General features: G+C 38.4%; 1 protein-coding gene across 3 annotated transcripts in view; it reads left to right on the top strand.

The window, feature by feature from the left end:
* Sclt1 (sodium channel and clathrin linker 1) overlaps positions 1-20,084 on the top strand; it is a 108,349-nt gene that overhangs the window by 41,672 nt on the left and 46,593 nt on the right. For all 3 annotated transcript variants that reach the window (XM_006987463.4, XM_016005996.3, XM_076574039.1), the window contains 3 exons: positions 9,472-9,562; positions 12,290-12,381; positions 18,977-19,154. In XM_006987463.4, coding sequence (XP_006987525.1) covers positions 9,472-9,562; positions 12,290-12,381; positions 18,977-19,154 — 361 coding nt within the window. The remainder of the gene's footprint in view (positions 1-9,471; positions 9,563-12,289; positions 12,382-18,976; positions 19,155-20,084) is intronic.

The raw sequence follows: 20,084 nt of genomic DNA, 5'->3' as shown, positions 1-20,084 counted from the left end.
GCTTTCAAGTTTGACAGATTCTGAATGATGGGCATATTGACATTACCAAAATTCAGTTTTGAAATGCTCTATATTACCATGCCAAGAAAAAGTAAATTAGAAATTCTTTAAACACATTTGTACTTACACTGAAACATAGCTTCATTTGTTGTCTGATAATATGATTCCAAAAACTAAAATCATATGAATGTATAATTAAAGCTTCTTTTGTTTTCCTTTTTGAGAGTTTTGGTGATACTCTGCCATAGCAAATGAAACTGTTCAGTGTGTTTTCTTACAACCTCTATTCACCTGGCCCTCCTTAACCCTGTAGTGTAAAGTGCCCCAAGTGTCACTTTGCTGTTTCTCAAAAACCTCTTGCTTTTTTCTCTGTGCCTTTTGATCATTATTCTATTTTCAGAAAATTAGTACTCTGGCTACACTTGGCTTTCTCCAGGAAGGTGTTCTCCATCATTACACCACAGTGTTACCCTTTTATCCTTGCAGATCTACTTAGCACTCACTCATTTAATTGAAATTTTATGTTATTTCTCTGTAGGTGCTTTTTCATTTCATTATATTTGCTTATAATACATATCCAGCATTGTAGGCTCAAATTCTGCATCTTGGATATGTCTTTGAAAGAAAGGGAGCCAAGTGTGGTGGCACACACCTTTAATTGCAGCACTGGGGAGGCAGACAAGCAGATCTCTGCGTTTGAGACCAGCCTAGACTACATAGTAAGTTCTAACAGTGAGACCTTATCTTAAAATATATATATTGTCATTTGAGTGTATCTTTTAGGAATGATGAGTTTTATCAGTGTAAAGGGATTTACTCTAAAGATGGCCCGAAACACTGGCATACAGGTTCATATTAACTTCTCAAACATAACAAAAATTGTTCAGAAAATTGAAATGAGGAATGGTCTGATGTCAGATCATGGAAGACTTGATGCCATTCTGGGTAGTTACTGGCATGAAATGATATGATCTAGTTTTATTTTTGAAAGAATATTTTTATAACAATGGGTTAATATATTGTATACCCTAATAAACTGATCTGGGGATCAGAGGACAGAGCCAGCCACTAGAGAGACATAGAGGCCAAACAGTGGTGGTACATACCTTAAATCCTATTACTTGGGAGGCAGAGATATGTCTGGATTTCTGTGAGCTCAAGGCCGCACTGGGAACAGAGCCAGGCGTGGTGGCACACACCTTTAATCCCAGCACTTAGGATCTCCTGTCTTTGCTTGGGAAGCACACATGCCTTTAATCCCAGGAAGTGACATGGCTAGGCAGAGAACGGTATATAATGTGTGAGGAGACAGGAGCTAAGCAGCAGTTCAACTGAGATGCTCAGAGTGAGGACTCAGTCTGAGGATTCATGGAAACAGGATTGGCTGAGGTGTTGGTGAGGTGAGGGTGGCTGTGGCTTGTTCTGCTTCTCTGATCTTTCGGCGTTTATCCCAATATCTGGCTTGGGGTTTTTTTCTATTAATAAGACCTTTTAAGATTTGTGTTACAACATAATTCTTTTTTTTTTCTTTATTAAGAAATTTTTTATTCATTTTACATACCAACCACAGATCTCCTTCTCTTCCCTCCTCCTGTCCCCCCTTCAGTCTCCCCCACCCACCCTACATTCCCTCCTCCAAAAAGGTAAAGCCTCCCATGGGGAGTCAGAGAAGCCTGGTACGTTCAGTTGAGTCAGGTCCAAGCCCCTACCCCTGCATCAAGGCTGAACAAGGCGTCCCACAATAGGCATGGGGCTCCAAAAAGCCAGCTCATGCACCAGGGATAGATCCTGATCCTACTGCCAGGGGCCCTTAGGCAGACCAAGCTACACATTGATTCTTTGGGAATTTCACATCATGAACCCCAATCCTTCTCACCTCCTAGCCCCTCCATATCTGCCCATCACCCCTGCAGCACCCCCCCCAAAGAAACTTTTCCCCAAAGTTAATTCAGAACAAATAAAAATCACCTCAATCCTCCATCTCCCCTCCTCTCCAACACCTCTTCATTCTTGCTAGTGGCATTGGTAGCTGTGGTGTCACGTAGTATATCCTTATGTCCAATCAGCCCCACCTTCCAATGTTCATTGCAGTGAGTCATTGCCCTGGTTCAAGGCCTGTGTGTGGTCTCTGGCACACCACCATCAATGGAACCTCACCAAAACTCCTCTCTGATATCCTGTTGTTGCCCTGAGTCATGGAGATCCTGTGGCTATCGTTCTGCACAATCAACCCGTTCATGCATGTTAGGTAGGGTAGATGTTAGGGTGGACCAACCCAAGGCCCAGGAAGTGGGTCTGGGTGGTAGCTGAGCTGGTCAGTCCTGGCTGCTGGGGCTGCCCTCCCTCTGGCAAGGGGTAGAGCCAGCTCTCCCATGCCTGTGGTGAGGGGTGCAGCCATCTCCCCTAATGCTGGGGGGTGGGGGCAGCTCTCCTGCTACAGCATCCAGAAAGGAGTAGGGCCAGTGTAGGGCGAGGCCAGCTTAGCATGGTCCACAGATTTCAACAAGCATAGTTCCTAGGGCCCCTGTAGTAACACAAGCTGCAGACACCAACTTAGACCCTTGCTGCTTCAGGGCCATGGAACCCAGACATGGCCCTAGATAGCAGCTCAGGCCTGGAAGTTACCATAGCCCCATGTGGCAGCATAAACCATTCAGTTCAGCATGGTCTCAGCAGTAGCATGGCCCTTGGACACCAACATGGACTCAGATGGCTGACCAGACCCTGGGCGTTCACAGGGCCTTCAGTTGTTACTGAAACCACACATCAACATAGATCTTAGCTGCTGTAGGGCCATGGACCCAGATATGGCCCTTGGCAGCAGCTCAGGTACAGATGTCATCATCCCTGGGTGACAGCACATACTACTCAGATCAGCATGGCCCACAGCAGGAGTACAACCCATGGACACCAAATGGCCACAGGTAGTGGCCCAGACCCTGGGCATCCTTGTAGCATTTGGTGGCAACATGGGTCATGGATGTCAACACAGACTCTGCCTGCAGCAGTATCTGGACCCAGATGTGGCCTTTGACAGCAGCCCTAGGCTCTGGCATTACCTTGGCCCCAGGTGAAGAGCAGGCCACCTACCTTAGCCTGTTCATCACTATCTTCGCTTCTTCAGTTCTGCCTCTTTTCACAACACATCAATTGTTCTGTTTCTCTGTCTCCCATTTCTCCACCATATATTTGCTCTTCATAATGGCACCTACCCACCCAGTGTCCCAAGGTGCCAGATGGGCCTGTGGATGTCTTCTTTAGCTAGTCTGGACTGTGAGAACCCAGTCTGGCCTGTGGATGTCTTTGAAAGAACAAGAAAAACAAAAGTGGGTAAGAATTAAAACAATTTTAAGTAACTTTATTTAAAATAATTTTAAGTAACTGTAGATTTGATATGGTGTTAAGATACGTGCCCTACGTCTGGTCTCCAGATAATATATTTTTTTAAATTAATTTTAGCCACTCATTGACATACATTGATAATATTTTTACATAAGGATTGTATAACTTGCTAATCAGTATTGACTGAGAATTGGGAGCGGGGTATGTAATTCAGTGATACGGTACTTATTTGACAAATGCAAAACCTTGAGTTTACTCCTTTGTACTAGTCCCAAAAATTATTGTAGATTTAACTATGTAACATGATCTCTGAAGCCAGCAAAAGTTCTGTAAGTTTATGGGTGATGTGACATGATCCCCTCACATTGGTTGGCCATCTCATCCTTGACTTCTTCAGTAGTTCCTGAGAGAGAGATACCATTACGTTTTTCTTAACTCAGAGTTCTCTAGATTATCACCATCCCAGGGGCTCCGAGATACTTAAACCACAGTGGGCTGTGAGCTGAGCTTATTGTTTTATCTTGCAAGCCTTTTTTCTGTTTGTAAGTGGTGCCATCCAGTTGCTAGTTCAGAAAAGCAGGAGACATCGTACTTTGTTCTGCCTCTCATCCCTAAAGTGTCTCACTTTCTTGTCACTATTGTCACTGCCCTTGCTGAGCCTCTCCCATGTAAGCTTTCCATCCCACTGCCCCTTGTGTTCTTTACTTAAAATATGTTTTTTCATTTTTTTATTTAAGAAATTTTTAATTCATTTTACATACCAAGCGCAGATCCCCCTCTCATCCCTCCCCCCCCCAGCTTTCCTCCCCCATCCCCTCCTCCAAAAGGGTAAGGGCTCCCATGGGGATTCAACAAAGCCACTTCATGTCAATGACTGCCCAGAATGACAGTCTTCTATGGTCTGACCCTAGGCCACTCCTCACTTCAACTTTCTAAACTATTTTCACTTTTCCAAACAAACCATGTTGTAGCTTGTTTTGCTCAAATTGTTCAGATTGTCTAAAATTCCTTCCTTTAACAAATGTCATCCCAATTTAAAAGTTCAGCTCAAGTGTCATGTCAATTTTAGATAACCTTTGTTTTGTTTTGTTTTGTTTTGTTTTGTTTTTTTGAGACAGAGTTTCTCTAGTTTTGGTGCCTGCCCTTGGATCTTGCTCTGTAGACCAGACTGGCCTTGAACTCACAGATCTGCGTGGTTCTGCCTTCTGAGTGCTGAGATTAAAAGCATGCACCGCTGCTGCCTGGCTAGATAACCTTTTCTAAATCTTTTTCTTTCTATCCCTTCAAAGCCCAACATGCTTCTTCTATAGTACAGTTGAAGACCAAATGCTGGTCTGTTATAGTATTATTAACACTTTATTATATGTAACTTAGTACACTTTCATCTCACTAACCTGTAGGATCCATGAAAGATGATAAGAAAATATTGAGTTATTAACTTACCAAATTAAATAACTTACTTGTCCTTTATTAAAAGGATAAAATAAATTATATGGGTTTTCTGTTCATGTCCCTTGCTCTTCAAACTTTCAGAGGCACAACTGCTTTCTTAGGCTTTTATTATTCAGAAAATTTTTGTATTATATTCTTTATTTAGCTACTCAGGAATGGTGTGACAGCTTAGTCCTGTGATTTCCAAATGAGCACACCTGATCATAGTAAACAGATATAGTAAACAGAAGCATTGTACCGTTCAAATCAGAAGACATTCTGTGTTTTCTATTACAGATCCAGCCTTTAAGCTATATTGCCCTTTCTGTCTGTTTTATTATCAATAATCTCAAAACTTCAATGAGTGATAAAGACAGAATGTTTAGTGCTGTCAATATTTAAATAAAATCCCAGACATTTTAAAACTGATCATGAAATTATTTAAGTAAATGGTTTTATTGAAGAACATAAGAACTGATGTTATACAAATGCAGTTCTTGATTTTATGCTATCATAGTGAATGTAATAGATAAATTATGTAAATTGAAGTTTATGTATATTCATTGTGTTCCTTTCAAGACATTTTTATAAATGCATACTTTTTTCTCCAAAAGTGTGTTGCCAGTAACTTTTATATTCTGCTTATTTTTAAAATGTACTTTTGCCAGGTAATGGTTTTATTTTAACTGAGATAACAGATTTTTCTCAGATGTTTCATGTTTCAATTTGAATAATATTGTGTCTTCTATTATAAAATGCTGTGGAAATCTGGAATTCATGTACCACTAGTTTTGATTCATGGTGTCTCTTGGAATCTCTCCCATGTGAGAAATGGCCTTGAGCAGATGTGCTTAGTCATAGAATTGCCAGACAGTTCCTTATGTGTTGGCAGCTATCTTTCTGAGCATAGAAAACGAAAACAGGTTCCAGGATGAGGATAGGGTTTTCCTGTGATTTTTCTGTCTCTTCACAATGTTTAGCCTTAATGTTATCTAAAGGATGATTTTATTATACATTATTTTTAAATTTTTGTTTTTCTTACTCTTTGAGGAACAAAGAATATCCTGTTTTACTTGTAGAGCACATGGGTCATGAGTATAGCTTAGCAACAACTATTTAATATTAAGATTTCTTATTTCAGGAGTTGGACAGAGGTCAAACAAAACTATATAACATTGTCCAGAAGTTGTGCAGCTACTAATAGATGACTGTAAGAATGTTTTACTGATATTTATGAGTCTTTGGCAAATATTCTGCACTTTTGCACCTCTTTAGATTGTGCTTGGGTATGGTATGCTGTGTGAGAATCGTAGACTGTGTGCTCAGCCCTACTTTTTTTACATTCTGTTCCTGCATTGCCTTAGTCCATTCAGCTATTTAACAAAATACTGTAGAGTGAAATAGGTTGGAAACACCATAAAGTTCTTTCTTTTTAGATCAAGAGGATGGCAAGGCCAAGATCAAGACACCAGAGGTTCCATGTCCAGTGAGGGTTCTGATTTACAAATTGTACCTTCTTGGTGTATCTTGACATGGTGAAAGTGGCAGGCAGCTTCCCTCGTGCCTCTTACTTGATTGCTGATCCCATTTTTTGAGGGCTCCACAATCATAATATCATCACCTCCCCAAACATCCTACCTCCTAATACCATCACATGATACTCTCTGAGGGTTGCACTTTCCCGGGATTTTAGCATGTGGGTTGTGAGAGGACAGGTGCATTCAGACTAGCAGCTGTGTACTGATGGAGGGTTTGACAGCTTGCTATGTGCATGAAGTTCAGCTTCCTCACCTCTAGGAGAGCTCAAATGCCCTCTTCTCCAGTGTACAGTGGGCTCTAACACTATCTTAGAGCACATCATTCTCCTTTAGCATCCAGTCTGTCTACGTAGGAAAGTATCTTCTCATATCATTTCTATATACTATGCCTTGTATGCTTAAGATTTAGTTCCTTTTTCCTGGCTTCTTTTGAATCCTCCTAGGTCAGAACTTACTGACAGTTGCTCAGGTTATATTTTTCCTCTTCTATCCTCTGAAATTGCCTTGAAGAATCTGTTTATTTTACTTACTGTGGAATTTCCTCTTCTGTTTTGTGTTTGTTTCTGATTTTCTTCTTTGCAGCCACTTATTGGTCTCCTTTGTCTTCCTGATTTCCTCACCCAGTCCACTGAAAATTGATATCTTAAGTTTCTATCCCTTTTATTCAGTCTCCTCCTTTCCTTAAGTCTACCCTAAGTTCATTAATATCAATCAATAATAATGTTTCCCAAATACATATTTAGCATTTATCTGCTTTGTTGACCTCAAAATTGACTAGGTCAGTGGTTTATTTGGGTTTTTTATTGTTTTGTTTTGCCAGGTCTTGCTCTGTAGCCCCAAGTTGACCTAGAACTCATTAAGTAGTCCAGGGTGACTAGCATCAAATTTGTTATCTTCCAGTCTCAGCCTCCTGTGTGCTGGTATTATATGCATGTACCACCTTACCTAGCTAATAACAGATACTCTGCTTCTTTGATCTTAGTTTAGGGGGCTGAGGAGATTGGTCAGTTAGTAAAGTCTTCCCATGCAAGCGTGAGAACAACCTGAATTCGATCCCTGAAACCCTTGTAAAACAGCTAGGCAGGGGTGCTACACACTCATGATCAAAGTGCTGGGAAAATAGAGACAGGTGGATCCTGAGGCTCACTGGCCAGCCAGTCCAGCCTAATAGGAGAGATCCAATACTTCCATAGTAGTAGATCTGCTTTAAAGAAATTGTGTGTGTGTTTGTGTTTTCTTGAGGCTTCCACAAATCATTACTCTACTATTGTCTATACATGAACATTGAATGAGTAAAACCTGAAGACACAGTGGTGCTTATAGCTGATGTTTTCATCTTCTCTTTTGCACTGATTGATGGTGCTCTTACTTGTCTCTAAAAGGGTTAAAAATTAATAAAGTGTGGTCACTGCATTTGAGTTGTATTCCATCTTCTATGAATTCATATTCCACAAGGAAGAATCCATGTAGTAGTAATTGTAATGCAGTGTGATCTATTAATGTACAACAAATTAGTATTATAAGGACTGATGTTGTGGATATCGCTCTGTATAAATAAAATGATGATTGGCCAGTAACCAGGCAGGAAGTATAGGCAGGACAAGCAGAGAGAATTCTGGGAAGTGGAAGGCTGAGGCAGAGAGATGCTGCCAGCCGCCGCCATTAGTACCAACATATGAGATACTGGTAAGCCACGAGCCATGTGGCAAGGTATAGATTTATAGAAATGGGTTAATTTAAGATATAAGAACTAGATAACAAGAAGCCTGCTGTGGCCATACAGTTTGTAAGCATTATAGGTCTTTGTGTGTTTACTCGGTTGGGTCTGAGCAGCTGGGGGACTGGCAGGTGAGAGAGATTTGTCCTGACTGTGGGCCAGGCAGGACTGGAGAAAACTCCAGCTACAAACTGCAACTTGGGATATTGTGTAGACAAAACCAATGAGGACTTGACAAGGAAAAACTTGTAATTTGACAGATGTTGAAAAATTAGGAAAAGAGGGATGGACTTGTACAATAAAAATGGAAAAATGAAGAGTATGTTCAGGAAACACATGATTTGTATGTTCTCTGTTAAACCTTTAACAGAGAACATGGGAGGAACTGGCAGGAGATGAGATTTTGGAACTGACTGATATTGACCTTTTTTTCCATATACAGTAGTATAGAGTTTCATTCAAAAATAATGAAAATAAAACTTTCTATTTTGACTGAGAAATCTAGAAATAAATTTTAAGGTGGAATTTTAAGCCTGAAGCTGGGCCTGGTGCCACCTGCCTTTAATCTCAACACTTGGGGGTAGGCTCATTTTTCAGGCCAAGAGGGGTTGAGGGAATCAGTCCTTGGAAGTGATAAGGGTGCTCAAGGTTGGGCCATAAAAACAGATCTATGAACTTGACATACAGTTTAGAAGTTGACTGATTGTTTAAAATCAGATCAAAATAAGGAAAAGCTCTATTACTAAGAGAATTGTTGTTCTGAAGGCAGTTGGTCGGATGGGTTTCCTCCTAGTAGTAACAGCACTGGGCTCATGATGCCAGTGCTCACATGCTGAGACTCTCCCAACAGATTGAAATGCTTTCAATCTCACATTTGATTAGAGTTTACTGGACACTTTAATGTACCTTACTTTCACTTGTTCAGCAACCCATGAAACAAATAGAAAAAGCAACATTATAATCTTTCTGAAGGTAAGAAAACCAAGTTGCTCTGTGTATTCAGATTTTACCCAAGTTTATAATCACTGCTCCAGGGACTGATAGACTTTCAAGCTTTAATTTCATTCTCACAGAGGCCAATCAGCAGTATTTTTCTAATTAGATAAATTGAAAAAAGTATAAACATAGTTAAATTCTTACTATACTGAAAATTCTTGTTTAAAGATGGTCAAATTTTTCTTCATTAAAAACATTGGATTGCTTGTACATTAAATGTAATTTGTTCAAATAAAGTATTCCTCTTTATACCCTCTATAATTAGCTACATTTTCCTATTTGCTTTTACATGTATTTTACTAGCAATAAGAAAATCATTCAGAATTTACCTTTGGGATCTATTTTTAGTTACATAGACAGTAGTAATGATTTTACTAAATTTAGATTATGAACTTTCCATTCTTTATGGTCTCCTAACATAACACATGAATTTGCTTTTTTTTTCAGGCAAGCCAAGTTGGATCTGAGAGTTGCAGTAACGAAAGTGGAAGAGCTAACTAAAGTGACTGAAGGTCTTCAAGAACAGATGCTGAAGAAGGTATAGTGTTGGCAACCACTTAGTGAAGACTGTTTCCATCGACTTAGTGAATTAAAACATCATAGTCAGTATAAACATATCGTTAAAATGCAGTTTACAGTCAAGTTTTGCTTAACTTGTTCTATGCAGAGGGAAAATAAACATCTAATACCATAGTTTATATTGCTTATTCAAGTTTTTATTGTCATAATAGGCTTATTCTTTCTGTAAACAATGGGGGACTTTTAGAAAGGTATTAAGGAAATGTCAGGCTTGAGATTTAGATGCGATGTTATTAGAAATTCTAGTTCTGATAGTTACTATCTGTATGACTATCCTTTGCTACAGAATGGGTTTAAGACCAGCCTATACTACTGTGTAAGACTGTCACAAAAAAAGAAGACTGCTCAAGGAATTATTCCTTTTTAAAATTTGTTTTTAAATTAGAGTAAAATTAAGTCTAAGTGAAGGAAAAGGTAAAGAATTTTGATTGAGAGCAAGAAAACAATTTCAAAATAAAAATTCTAGAGCTTTTACAGGAACTGTAAAAAAGTTCACTAGATTGTAAATCTAACAGTCTTATTAAATAAGAAACACAGAGCCAAATGCAGAGTTAAAAGCCCAAGAGGTCAGAGCAGTGGCTAAGAGCTGAGACTAAAACCGCCTTCTTACCCATCGCTGCCGCAGCCATCCTTCCCCTCAGAAAGAGACCTACTTCCTGTGTATCTGTCTTTTTATTGACTTTCTGTCCTGCCTTCTCATTGGTTGTAAACCCAACCACATGGCCTCCTCGTCACTGCCTGTCTATACAGACCTCCAGGTCTTCTATGGTTGGTATTGACATTAAAGGTGTGTGTCTCCATGCTGGTGGTGTCCTTGAACACACAGAGATCTGCCTGTCATGTGATCGGGCATTGAGTGTGTGTGCTACCACTGCCAGACTTCTACTATGGCTTGCTATTAGCTCTGACCCCCAGGCAACTTTATTTCCTAATATACAGATAAAATCACATTTTAGCACAAATAATATATCACCATACTAGATAGGCCCAAAAGTAGATTAAAACCTTAGGATAGGCAAGGAAGTTCAACAGAGAACATTAGAAATTGCCTTGTCCAAGAAGTAGTTTCAATTATTTAAGAGTTTTGTGGGCTAGTGTGAACCAGTCCAACATAAGTGCAGTTGGAGTTCCAGAAAGGAGGGAGAAGGGCAGAAGACAACCTGAAGTTAGGAGAAAACATTAGCCAGAATATTAATGACCCTAAAGTGGATAAACAAACAAAACCATCTCTATGGAATCATCATGACACTGATAGACAGTCTTAAAGAAAAGATATTGAATGCAGGAACAGACTGGTGACCTGGAGAGAGGAAGGATGATAGGAATCATGGCTGAGTTCTCCACAAGAAGCTGTGAAGGCAGAAAACATTTCCAACGTATGAAAAGTGCTGAAGGACAGAACAGCTCTCAACAGGCTCTATATTCAGTGAAGCTGCGTTTCAAACATGAAAGCGGGGGTGGCTCACACCTTTAATCCCAGCACTTGGGAGGCAGAGGCAGGCAGATCTGAATGAGTTCGAGGCCAGCCTGGTCTATAGATAGAGTGAGTTCCAGGACAGCCAGGACTGTTACATAGAGAAACCTTGTCTGGGGGTGGGGGTGGGGGATGAAAGTAAGACATTCCAAATAAATAAACGGAATTGTACTCAGAAGACTTGAATTTCAAAACATTCTGAAGGAAGTTTATTTATTGTTTCAAAACATTCTGAAGGAAGTTTATTTATTGTTTGGTTGGTTTGGTTTCTTGGGTTAGGATCTCCTAGAACTCAGAGTTTGCTCAGGCTGCTTACAGTGTCTCACTGGAGTCTGAGCTCCTGATACTCCCATCTGAAAACTCCAAAGGCTGGGATTACAGGCATGTATCTTCATGCCTGCTGCTTTTATTTCACCTGAGATGTTTGTGAGGCCAAAGGAAATGGTAGTAGGTAACAACTCAGATATAGGAAATAAACCACAACAAATAGTAAATCCAAAATAGTACATCTAACTACTGCTGGGAACAATTAATTTTAAAAGAATCTATTTAGCTAGGCATGGTAGAGCACACCTGTAATCCTACACTTGGGAAACAGAAGCAGGAAGACTGCCCCAAACTGATGGCCTGCCTGGTCTACAGTGAGTTCCAGACTAGCCACACAATATAGGAGAAGTCTGTCTAAGCAAAAACACTTTTTCAAAGATACCGTTAAGAACAATGGATAAGTAAAAATGATATCGACAAAAGTGTATACTATAAAGGAAGGCAAACAAGGATGGGCAAGAAGTTTTTCTAGAAGGATGACTTAAATAAAACCTGTTGATAGTTCAAAGCATCACTCTGTCAGGAATGCCCTGTGATACTTTGATAGATCATGAGAAATAGTTAAGAGCATATTATCACAGCAGAGTGACCACAAAGGAACCTTCGCCTTGTTTTGCTGGATGTGCAATGGAAACATTGTGAAACACTGCCAGAAATGTACTTGCAGTAACTCTTTTGATTGTATAATGTGATAGTGATAAAGTTTGCCCCCAAACTCTTTGTACTATATGTGTTTACTTAACAAAGTCTATCATCTTTAAGCTTACACATGAGAATTCTAGTAACATAACTTTGTAGTCCACTGTGTTCATCATGCTGTAAAATGGTGCTTGTCTGTTGCATTATCAGATGCTTCAAGTAAGCTTCGGGTTCTTTACTTTCTAGGAGGAAGATATTATGTCTGCCCAGGGAAAAGAGGAAGCATCAGATAGACGAGTACAGCAGTTGCAGTCAAGTATAAAACAGTTAGAGTCAAGGTAATGCCTCTAACTGTGTTTCTATGCTTCATATATGTGCTACACAGCAGAGTTTCAGTTATATTTATTAGAATAGCTATTTTATAAATGCTAAATCAAAACTATAACCATGGGCTTCAAGTCTGAACATTTTTTTAAAAATATAGTATTGTTATACTTTGAACATAAGTTTAAAAATCATTTAGTTGTGCCTGATGGCTCACACTTTTAATCCTAGCTCTCAAGAGGTAGAGACAAGAGGATCTGTGTTAGTTTGAGGGTAGCCTGGTATACATAGTGACTCCCAGAATAGCTGGTATGTAGACTCTGTCAAAAAGAAAAAAAAAATATTTATGTAATGCATCTAGCATCTAGACACTCAAGTATTGATTCTTGTCACACTTTTGAAAGAGAACACAGTTGTACCAAATTCAATCTAATACTTTTTTGAAACAAAATAAACTTTTGGTTATAATGCCATTTGTGTTAGTATGGTTAGAGCTCCTATCTATAAAATCTGGCTCTGGGTCTGAGCACTGACCCACATTAAAAATATATATATAATATGTAAATGGAAAGACGTGCGTGCGTGTGTGTGTGTGTGTGTGTGTGTGTGTGTGTGTGTGTGTATAGTAGGTACGTAAGTAGGTAGATAGATAGATAGATAGATAGATAGATAGATAGATAGATAGATAGATAGATAGATAGATAGATAGATGATTGATAGGGATAGATAGATAGATAGATAGATAGATAGATAGATAGATAGATAGATAGATAGATAGATAGATAGATAGATAGAAAGAGTTTTGTCTAAACCTGGGAGCAACTTTCAGTCTGTCTCTGCAATTCTCTAACAGTACTACAACTTAGACAAAAGATGAAATTAAATCCAGAAGATAGGAATGTGTAGATTTAACTGTAGGTGCCTGTGAAAGAAGGTAAGTTGGCACCAGGGGCTTGGGTTTGTGATAAGAAATACTTTCTCTGCCAACCTGGTTTCCATTATGACCTCTATTACAATACTATAGCACCAAAGACATCTTCATTTTCAGTCCTCTTGAAGTAAGCTTACAGATTTTGAAGTATTTCTAGTTATTTTTTTTTTTTTTTTTTTTTTTTGGTTTTTCGAGACAGGGTTTCTCTGCGTAGCTTTGCGCCTTTCCTGGAGCTCACTTGGTAGCCCAGGCTGGCCTCGAACTCACAGAGATCCGCCTGGCTCTGCCTCCCAAGTGCTGGGATTAAAGGCGTGCGCCACCACCGCCCGGCTATTTCTAGTTATTTTTAAAAACTGAAAGCCCTTCTGGAAAACATTTAAAATTTCTAAATCATAATATCTGAGAAAATTTGATACTTCCCCAAATCCTCCATAATTTTGTGTTTTAACAAGTAATATAGTCAAAGTCTAAATAACCATTGAAACAGACGGCAAAGAAAATGTCAGCTTTTAATTATTCATTAATGTTCTTAGGCCATAAACCCTGCAAGGATTATCTCTAAGAGCTGAATGCTGTAGATTATATGTGCTTCTTAGGTTCAATATGACAGGAAGCTCTGTAGGCTGCAGATTGGTCCTTAACTTTATTGTTCCCTAGAATTAAAGCTGCCAGTACCAGTCTTTCCTGTATCCTTGGGAACACTAATCTCCAATTGCCCTTTTCATCCCCTTTTCAATCACTGAGCTCTCCCTTATGACCATTATAAAAATGGTGTAATATTTTTTTGACAATACTGTTGTGGAATAATAAGCTGTGTTCCATTTGTTTATGCTGTGGAATATTTATTTAATGATGCAAAGATGTGTTGCATTCTTTTATGTTACCTTTGTTTAACTCTGTAAAGCTGTGTTACTTTGCTTGTCTAAAACACCTGATTGGTCTAATAAAGAGCTGAATGGTTAATAGCTAGGTAGGATAAAGGATAGGCAGAGCTGGCAGTTAGAGAATAAATAGGAGGAGAAATCTGGGAAGAGGGGATTGAGGAGCAAGAAAAGGAAAAGGAGAGGAGACATCAGAGGCAGCCACCCAGCTACACAGCAAGTCATGGAGTAAGAAGTAAAGAAAGGTGTATAGAAAGGTAAAAGCTCAGAGACAAAAGACAAGTGGGATCATTTAAGTTAAGAAAAGCTGGCTAGAAATAAGCTAAGCTAAGGCAGGCCATTTATGAGTAATGATAAATCTCTGTGTATTTATTTGGAGCTGGGTGGTGGGTCCCCAAAGAGTATAAGATTAAAACGCACGTGCACACACAGTACCATTCACCTTTTGTGGAAGACTTCTTTAAAATACTTTGAAACTGTGCCAATAATTATGAGATACCTAGTATCTCAGGCACCAACCACTAAATTCTAACCGTTCCTCTTACCATTGTACCACCAAAAGATCCCCCACAGATCTCAAATGTCAATACCCTCTTATTGTAGACTGTTGAACTATAGAACAAGGGTGTATCAAAATGATCCTTGAGTTCTTTTCACTTAATCCCTTTCTTTGTACCAGTTGAGCAACATAGCTTGAAAATTAGATTGTAAACTTTAAGTAGAGAGAACAAATATTTTTCCTTTTGAAAACTACGAAGGAGCTTTAACATGATACCAGTACTAAAATGATGTCTTATTTTAGATGTTGGTTGAGTATTCTTGGGTTAGTGGTGTAGCCTTACTTTAATACTTGAGCTATTAAATCTTAGCTGAAATATTATTTTAGTAGATTAATGATATATACTCATTTCTGATATTTCATATTTGTTTCTGTAGGTACATATGCACATGAGCACACATTTGTGGAGGTCAGAGGTCAGCATAAAGTGTCTTCCTCTGTTGTTCTCGACCTTATTTTTTGAGGCAGAGTCTCCCATAGTACCTGAAGCTCCCATATGTGGCTAGCCTGGCTGACTGACAAACACCATGGTTCCTTCTGTCCTTGCCTCCACAGCACTAAGATTCCAAGACCACACTGCCACACCTGGCTCCTTTATGTAGATACTATGGCTCAAACACAGGTCCTCATGTTTGTATAGAAAGTACTCTTACTGACAGAGCCATTTTTCCAGACCCTGATAGTTCATATTTTTCCCTTAACATTCCTTTAAAGTTTTTAATTGGCTCAAGTTAAAAATGATGTGAGATTGAATTGTATATGTGTGTGTATATGTATGTTCCAAGAACTTTAATGATTTTATTTACTTATAAAATGAGCAATGTTTGTTTAATAAAATTTTATAGTTGACATATTCATGGTAATAAAATTGACAATAATATGTCTGCCCATCCTAACTTCAAAATGTACTGTTTATGCTAAAAATTTTGCCATTTAAGATTTAAAATAACTGAAATAGGCAGAAGAAAAGGGATATGCTCCCTAAAGGAATCAATAATGATCATATCTGAGAGAGAGAAAAGGAGAAGTGGTAAGCAGTTTGTTTTGACAGTTATGTTTTGGATGGCTTCAGGAAATATGCGTAAGATGTGTTTAGAACTCATTACTATGGCTACAGAGCAGGGATAATGCTGAGAGATCTATGAAAGAATTAAAATAAATCCCAGGGAGACTAGGTATAATTTTCCATTCATTATTTGGAGAAAAAGTTTGTATATATGGGTGGTACATCTCCATATGTGTCTGTGCACTGCATTCCTGCTTGGTGCCCACAGAGGCCAGAGAGAGTGTGGGATCCCCTTGGACTGGAGTTATGGACAGTTTGGAGCCACTACATGGGTTTTGGAAATCAAACGCTGGTCTCTTGAAGAGCAGCCAGTGCTCTTAACCACTGAGCCATCTCTTGCACCCTGAAGAAAAAAATCTTAACACTCTCTTTAAAGCAACATCTGGGTTCACAGGTGAAACCATTTGCTCAACATTCATTGAATAATCATTGTATCCACTTAGAGATAGAAAACATTGCTGCCTTTAAGAGCAGTAGTGTGAAAGTGATGTAAACATTAAATTTTCTTTTGAAAATCTTTCTGTTGAGGTTGGAGGGATGACTAAGCAGTTAAGAGCTCTTGTTTCTTTTACAGAGGATCCACATTTAGTTCCAGCACCCACATTGGACAGCTCAGAGCCACCTGTAACTCCAGCTCCGGGAGATTCAATGCCCTCTTCTAGCTGTTGTGGTCACCTATACACATATCACATAACCACACACAGATATCTACATAGACACATAATTTAAAAAATAAAAATAAAATCTTAATTTTTTTCATTTAAGGTTTGATTAGGTATATTAAGGAGACTCTAGCCCTGTAAAAGACCAAAGCACCAGACAAATCAGACTTTGCAGTAGTGAGGATGTTCATAATAGGGAATTCTTTTTCAAAATTAGAAAGAGATTTCACACAGGCAGACAAACAAATAGGAATGGGTCTTACAGAAGACACCAGAAAGGTCTTGCATACATGAGTATGGGGGTTGCCCCCTTCTAGAAAGGAACAAAGGAGTTTTTTTTAGAATAAGACACTTAGGTGTGTCTGTCTTCCTGGGAGCATAGGCCTCAGATGAAGTCCAGCATTATCAACATAAGGGAAGAACAAAGGTCAGGTACAGCAGGTGTAGCACCACTAGTGCACCAAAGGTTTGAAATGAAGAATGAAAAAATAGTTATTAACAATGGATAGGTAGACTATTCAGTTCACATAATAGCTGTCTAAATATTCTCTACGGAATAAAACTTTAAACATCTTATCAATGAAACAACATTTACTTATGAACTAAGAACTTTAACTGCCGACCTAAATCACAGCTCTCCTATCAAAAAGAATAAGAGTGAGTCTGTTTTGAGCTAAACTTGAGTAGCCATGGCCTAGGAACACACTCAGATTACTCTAGATAGCATAAACTTCTGTAGTCATAAAACAATAGAAAATCGTAGATGAAGGCATTTTATGAATGCAGTGATGAAAACATTAGGCAGGTTTCAGGTTCTGTCTGATAACATCCTGCGATGTTTGGTTGGTGGAGGAAAATAAAGATGCTGCTTCAGGAAGTCAGATGCAGATCCCCATCAGGAAGAGGTGTACAGGAGACAGTATAGGCCCTGGGAAAGTAATGCAAGAGGTCATGAGTTCAATGCTAGCCTTGGATACATAGCAGACCATGTCCAACACATGAACTTCAGCTAATAAAATCATAAGGTACAGAATATAAAGCACATATTGAATAATTCAGGAAACTGTGAGGCATCTTTTTCATATACAAGGAAGTTATTTACTGCCTTTACCTTTCCCCAAGGCAGCATAGCCATTCTTAGTTTCAGAATCAAATTTTCTTTCCATTTTAAAGCAGAAAATAAAAGGATAATGAAGTTGAATAAAAATTATATGTTAAAAAGATCTATGTCTATGTAGTTACACAAGGGAAAAAGTACTTGAGAAAATATAATTTCCCTCGAGTTGTTTTTTTTTTTTTGAGCAATAACTTTTTAAATTATCTCTGAAGAGTTGAGCTTCTTTTTAAAATATATTCTATAGCTCTGTCTTAAATTGCTGTTTTACTACAAACATACTAGAATATTTTGTTTTTGTTATTCTATCTAGATCTGTAATGTTCCATTGAGGGTTTGAAGATGGTAATTAGTATCCTATGAAAGATTAAATACACAGTCTATAAATTGACATTGTATGTATGGCTGAAAGTCGAATACATGATTGTAATCTATTTTGCATAGAAATTGTCTACAACTCTGAATATACCAATAGGTTTGTGTTGCTCTCAACCTTGGTCAGAGAAGCTTATCACTACAGAAGAGAGTGGTTACTGCACAGACTCATTACTCTTCAAAACTCTGAGAATAAGTAGTTCTTCTCAGAGTGCTCAGCAGTACGTAGAACAAGTATATAAACATCCCTACTCTACCCCTACTCCCAGGCTCAGGGAACATCACAGAAAATGAGACAGAAAGACAACAAGTGCCAGAGGATAAGGAGATGTACCATAAAAGATTGGCTTCTGTATACAACAAGAACTCATAGTTGCTGTGGTTCCCTGCATAAGACCTACACAAGATCAAGCCAGTTTAAAAATCTAGCAAAGAACAGGGAGGGACTCTTATTGCCTCATCCCTAGCTGGGGAGCTAATGGCATTTGATGGCTGATAAGAGAGGGAGATTAACTTTTCTTTTTGGGGGTGGCCATCGGTAGACTTAGCACATTCCAATAAATGATCTCACACACATTTCCATATGGGTAGCACAAATTGGACTTAGTGGGAGAAAAAATAGATATGAAATTAGGAGGTCGAGGGAGGAGAGGTGGAGCTGGAGAGAGGCAATAGGGGATCCATATGACCAAGATACATTGTATACATCTATGAAATTTTCACAAAATTAAAAAGACACCAAAAAACCATAGACATCATCACACAATTAGAGTCAAAATATCTTGCTTCAGTCTCAGATCTGCTGCTCTTTTTATTGTTAATCAAAAGCTGAAGCTCTCTGGGTATGGTTTTCCTTAAAATGGAGATAGTAAAATCTACATCTATAGAGCAAGGTTTAAATGAGAAACACATGTAAAAATAACAGTCATAATACAACCCTATGGTGATGTTTAGTAAACCTGCTATGTCATTTCTTCTCTTTAAAATGTTTAACTTCCATATTATGGTTATTAATTTGTAGATTATGTATAGCAATTCAAGAAGCCAACGTACTAAGAACAGGTAAAACACATTTGGAAAAGCAAATCAAAGAGCTACAAGCAAAGTGCAATGAATCAGAAAATGAGAAATATGAGGCTATTTCAAGAGCCAGAGATAGCATGCAACTCTTAGAAGAAGCTAACCTTAAAAAGAGTCAGGTAAGAAAACATGCAAACTTGTTTATAAAGAATAAGATCTTCACATGCCCTGACACTAAAGGGATCATCAGCTTCCGAATTAATGCATGGAAACAAAGTACTACACTTCCCATTATCAAGTAATTATACTATATTTTAGATGGTAAGAGTAATATCATAAAATATGCTAACATGTTAGTCATTTTTCAAAAATAGTATTTAAATATCAGACTTGTTATGTCCCTATATCCTGAGTCACTATCCGTCATCCTCTGTACTGTCATAGTCCTTTACCAGAGTGTACTTAATCAGATACCTCTTGGTCATATTGATTTCCTTTTTACCTATACAGTTCCCTCATCAAGCAGAAGCCTAATTGACAAAGTTAAATGTAGCTCAAAAGATTAGATAGATTCTTCAACTGGTGCTTTTTTTTTCAACCCCTTAACCATTTTAATTTCTATACTATTCTGGACCATGCTTTCTGTCTTGTACTGTTTCCCTATAAATGAGTATAATCTATAGAAGACAGAAAGTAGATAATTTTTTAAAATGTTACTCCCCTTTTTTGTAGAACTCATTATAGCATTAATGTATATACCAGCATTTATGAACGGTGTAATATATGCAGAGTACTCCAATAGGAAGTGCACAGGGTATAAAGGAAGTGCATTAATTTAGGTTTCTTTCTTGAAGTGGTAAATTTTTCAAGAGAGACACTAAAAAATGCAAAAAGTATAAATTGGATATTACAAACCTAGTAAAAAGAAAGCTGGATGAGGTGACACATGCCTGCAATCTGTAATCCCAGCACTCAGGGGAGGTGGAGCTGTTGGATAATGAACTTAAGGCCATTGGGTCCTACATAGTAAGACCATGTCACAAGGGGAGGGGGAAGGAGAGAGAGAAAGAAAAGGAATTATCTCTTCAAATCTAAACTGCAGAAATGCT

This window comes from Peromyscus maniculatus, chromosome 6 (genome assembly GCF_049852395.1).
Source record: "Peromyscus maniculatus bairdii isolate BWxNUB_F1_BW_parent chromosome 6, HU_Pman_BW_mat_3.1, whole genome shotgun sequence".
In the NCBI taxonomy this organism is placed as follows: domain Eukaryota; kingdom Metazoa; phylum Chordata; class Mammalia; order Rodentia; family Cricetidae; genus Peromyscus; species Peromyscus maniculatus.
The sequence above is the reverse complement of the archived record's forward strand: the minus strand, read 5'-3'. Positions and strand labels throughout refer to the sequence as shown.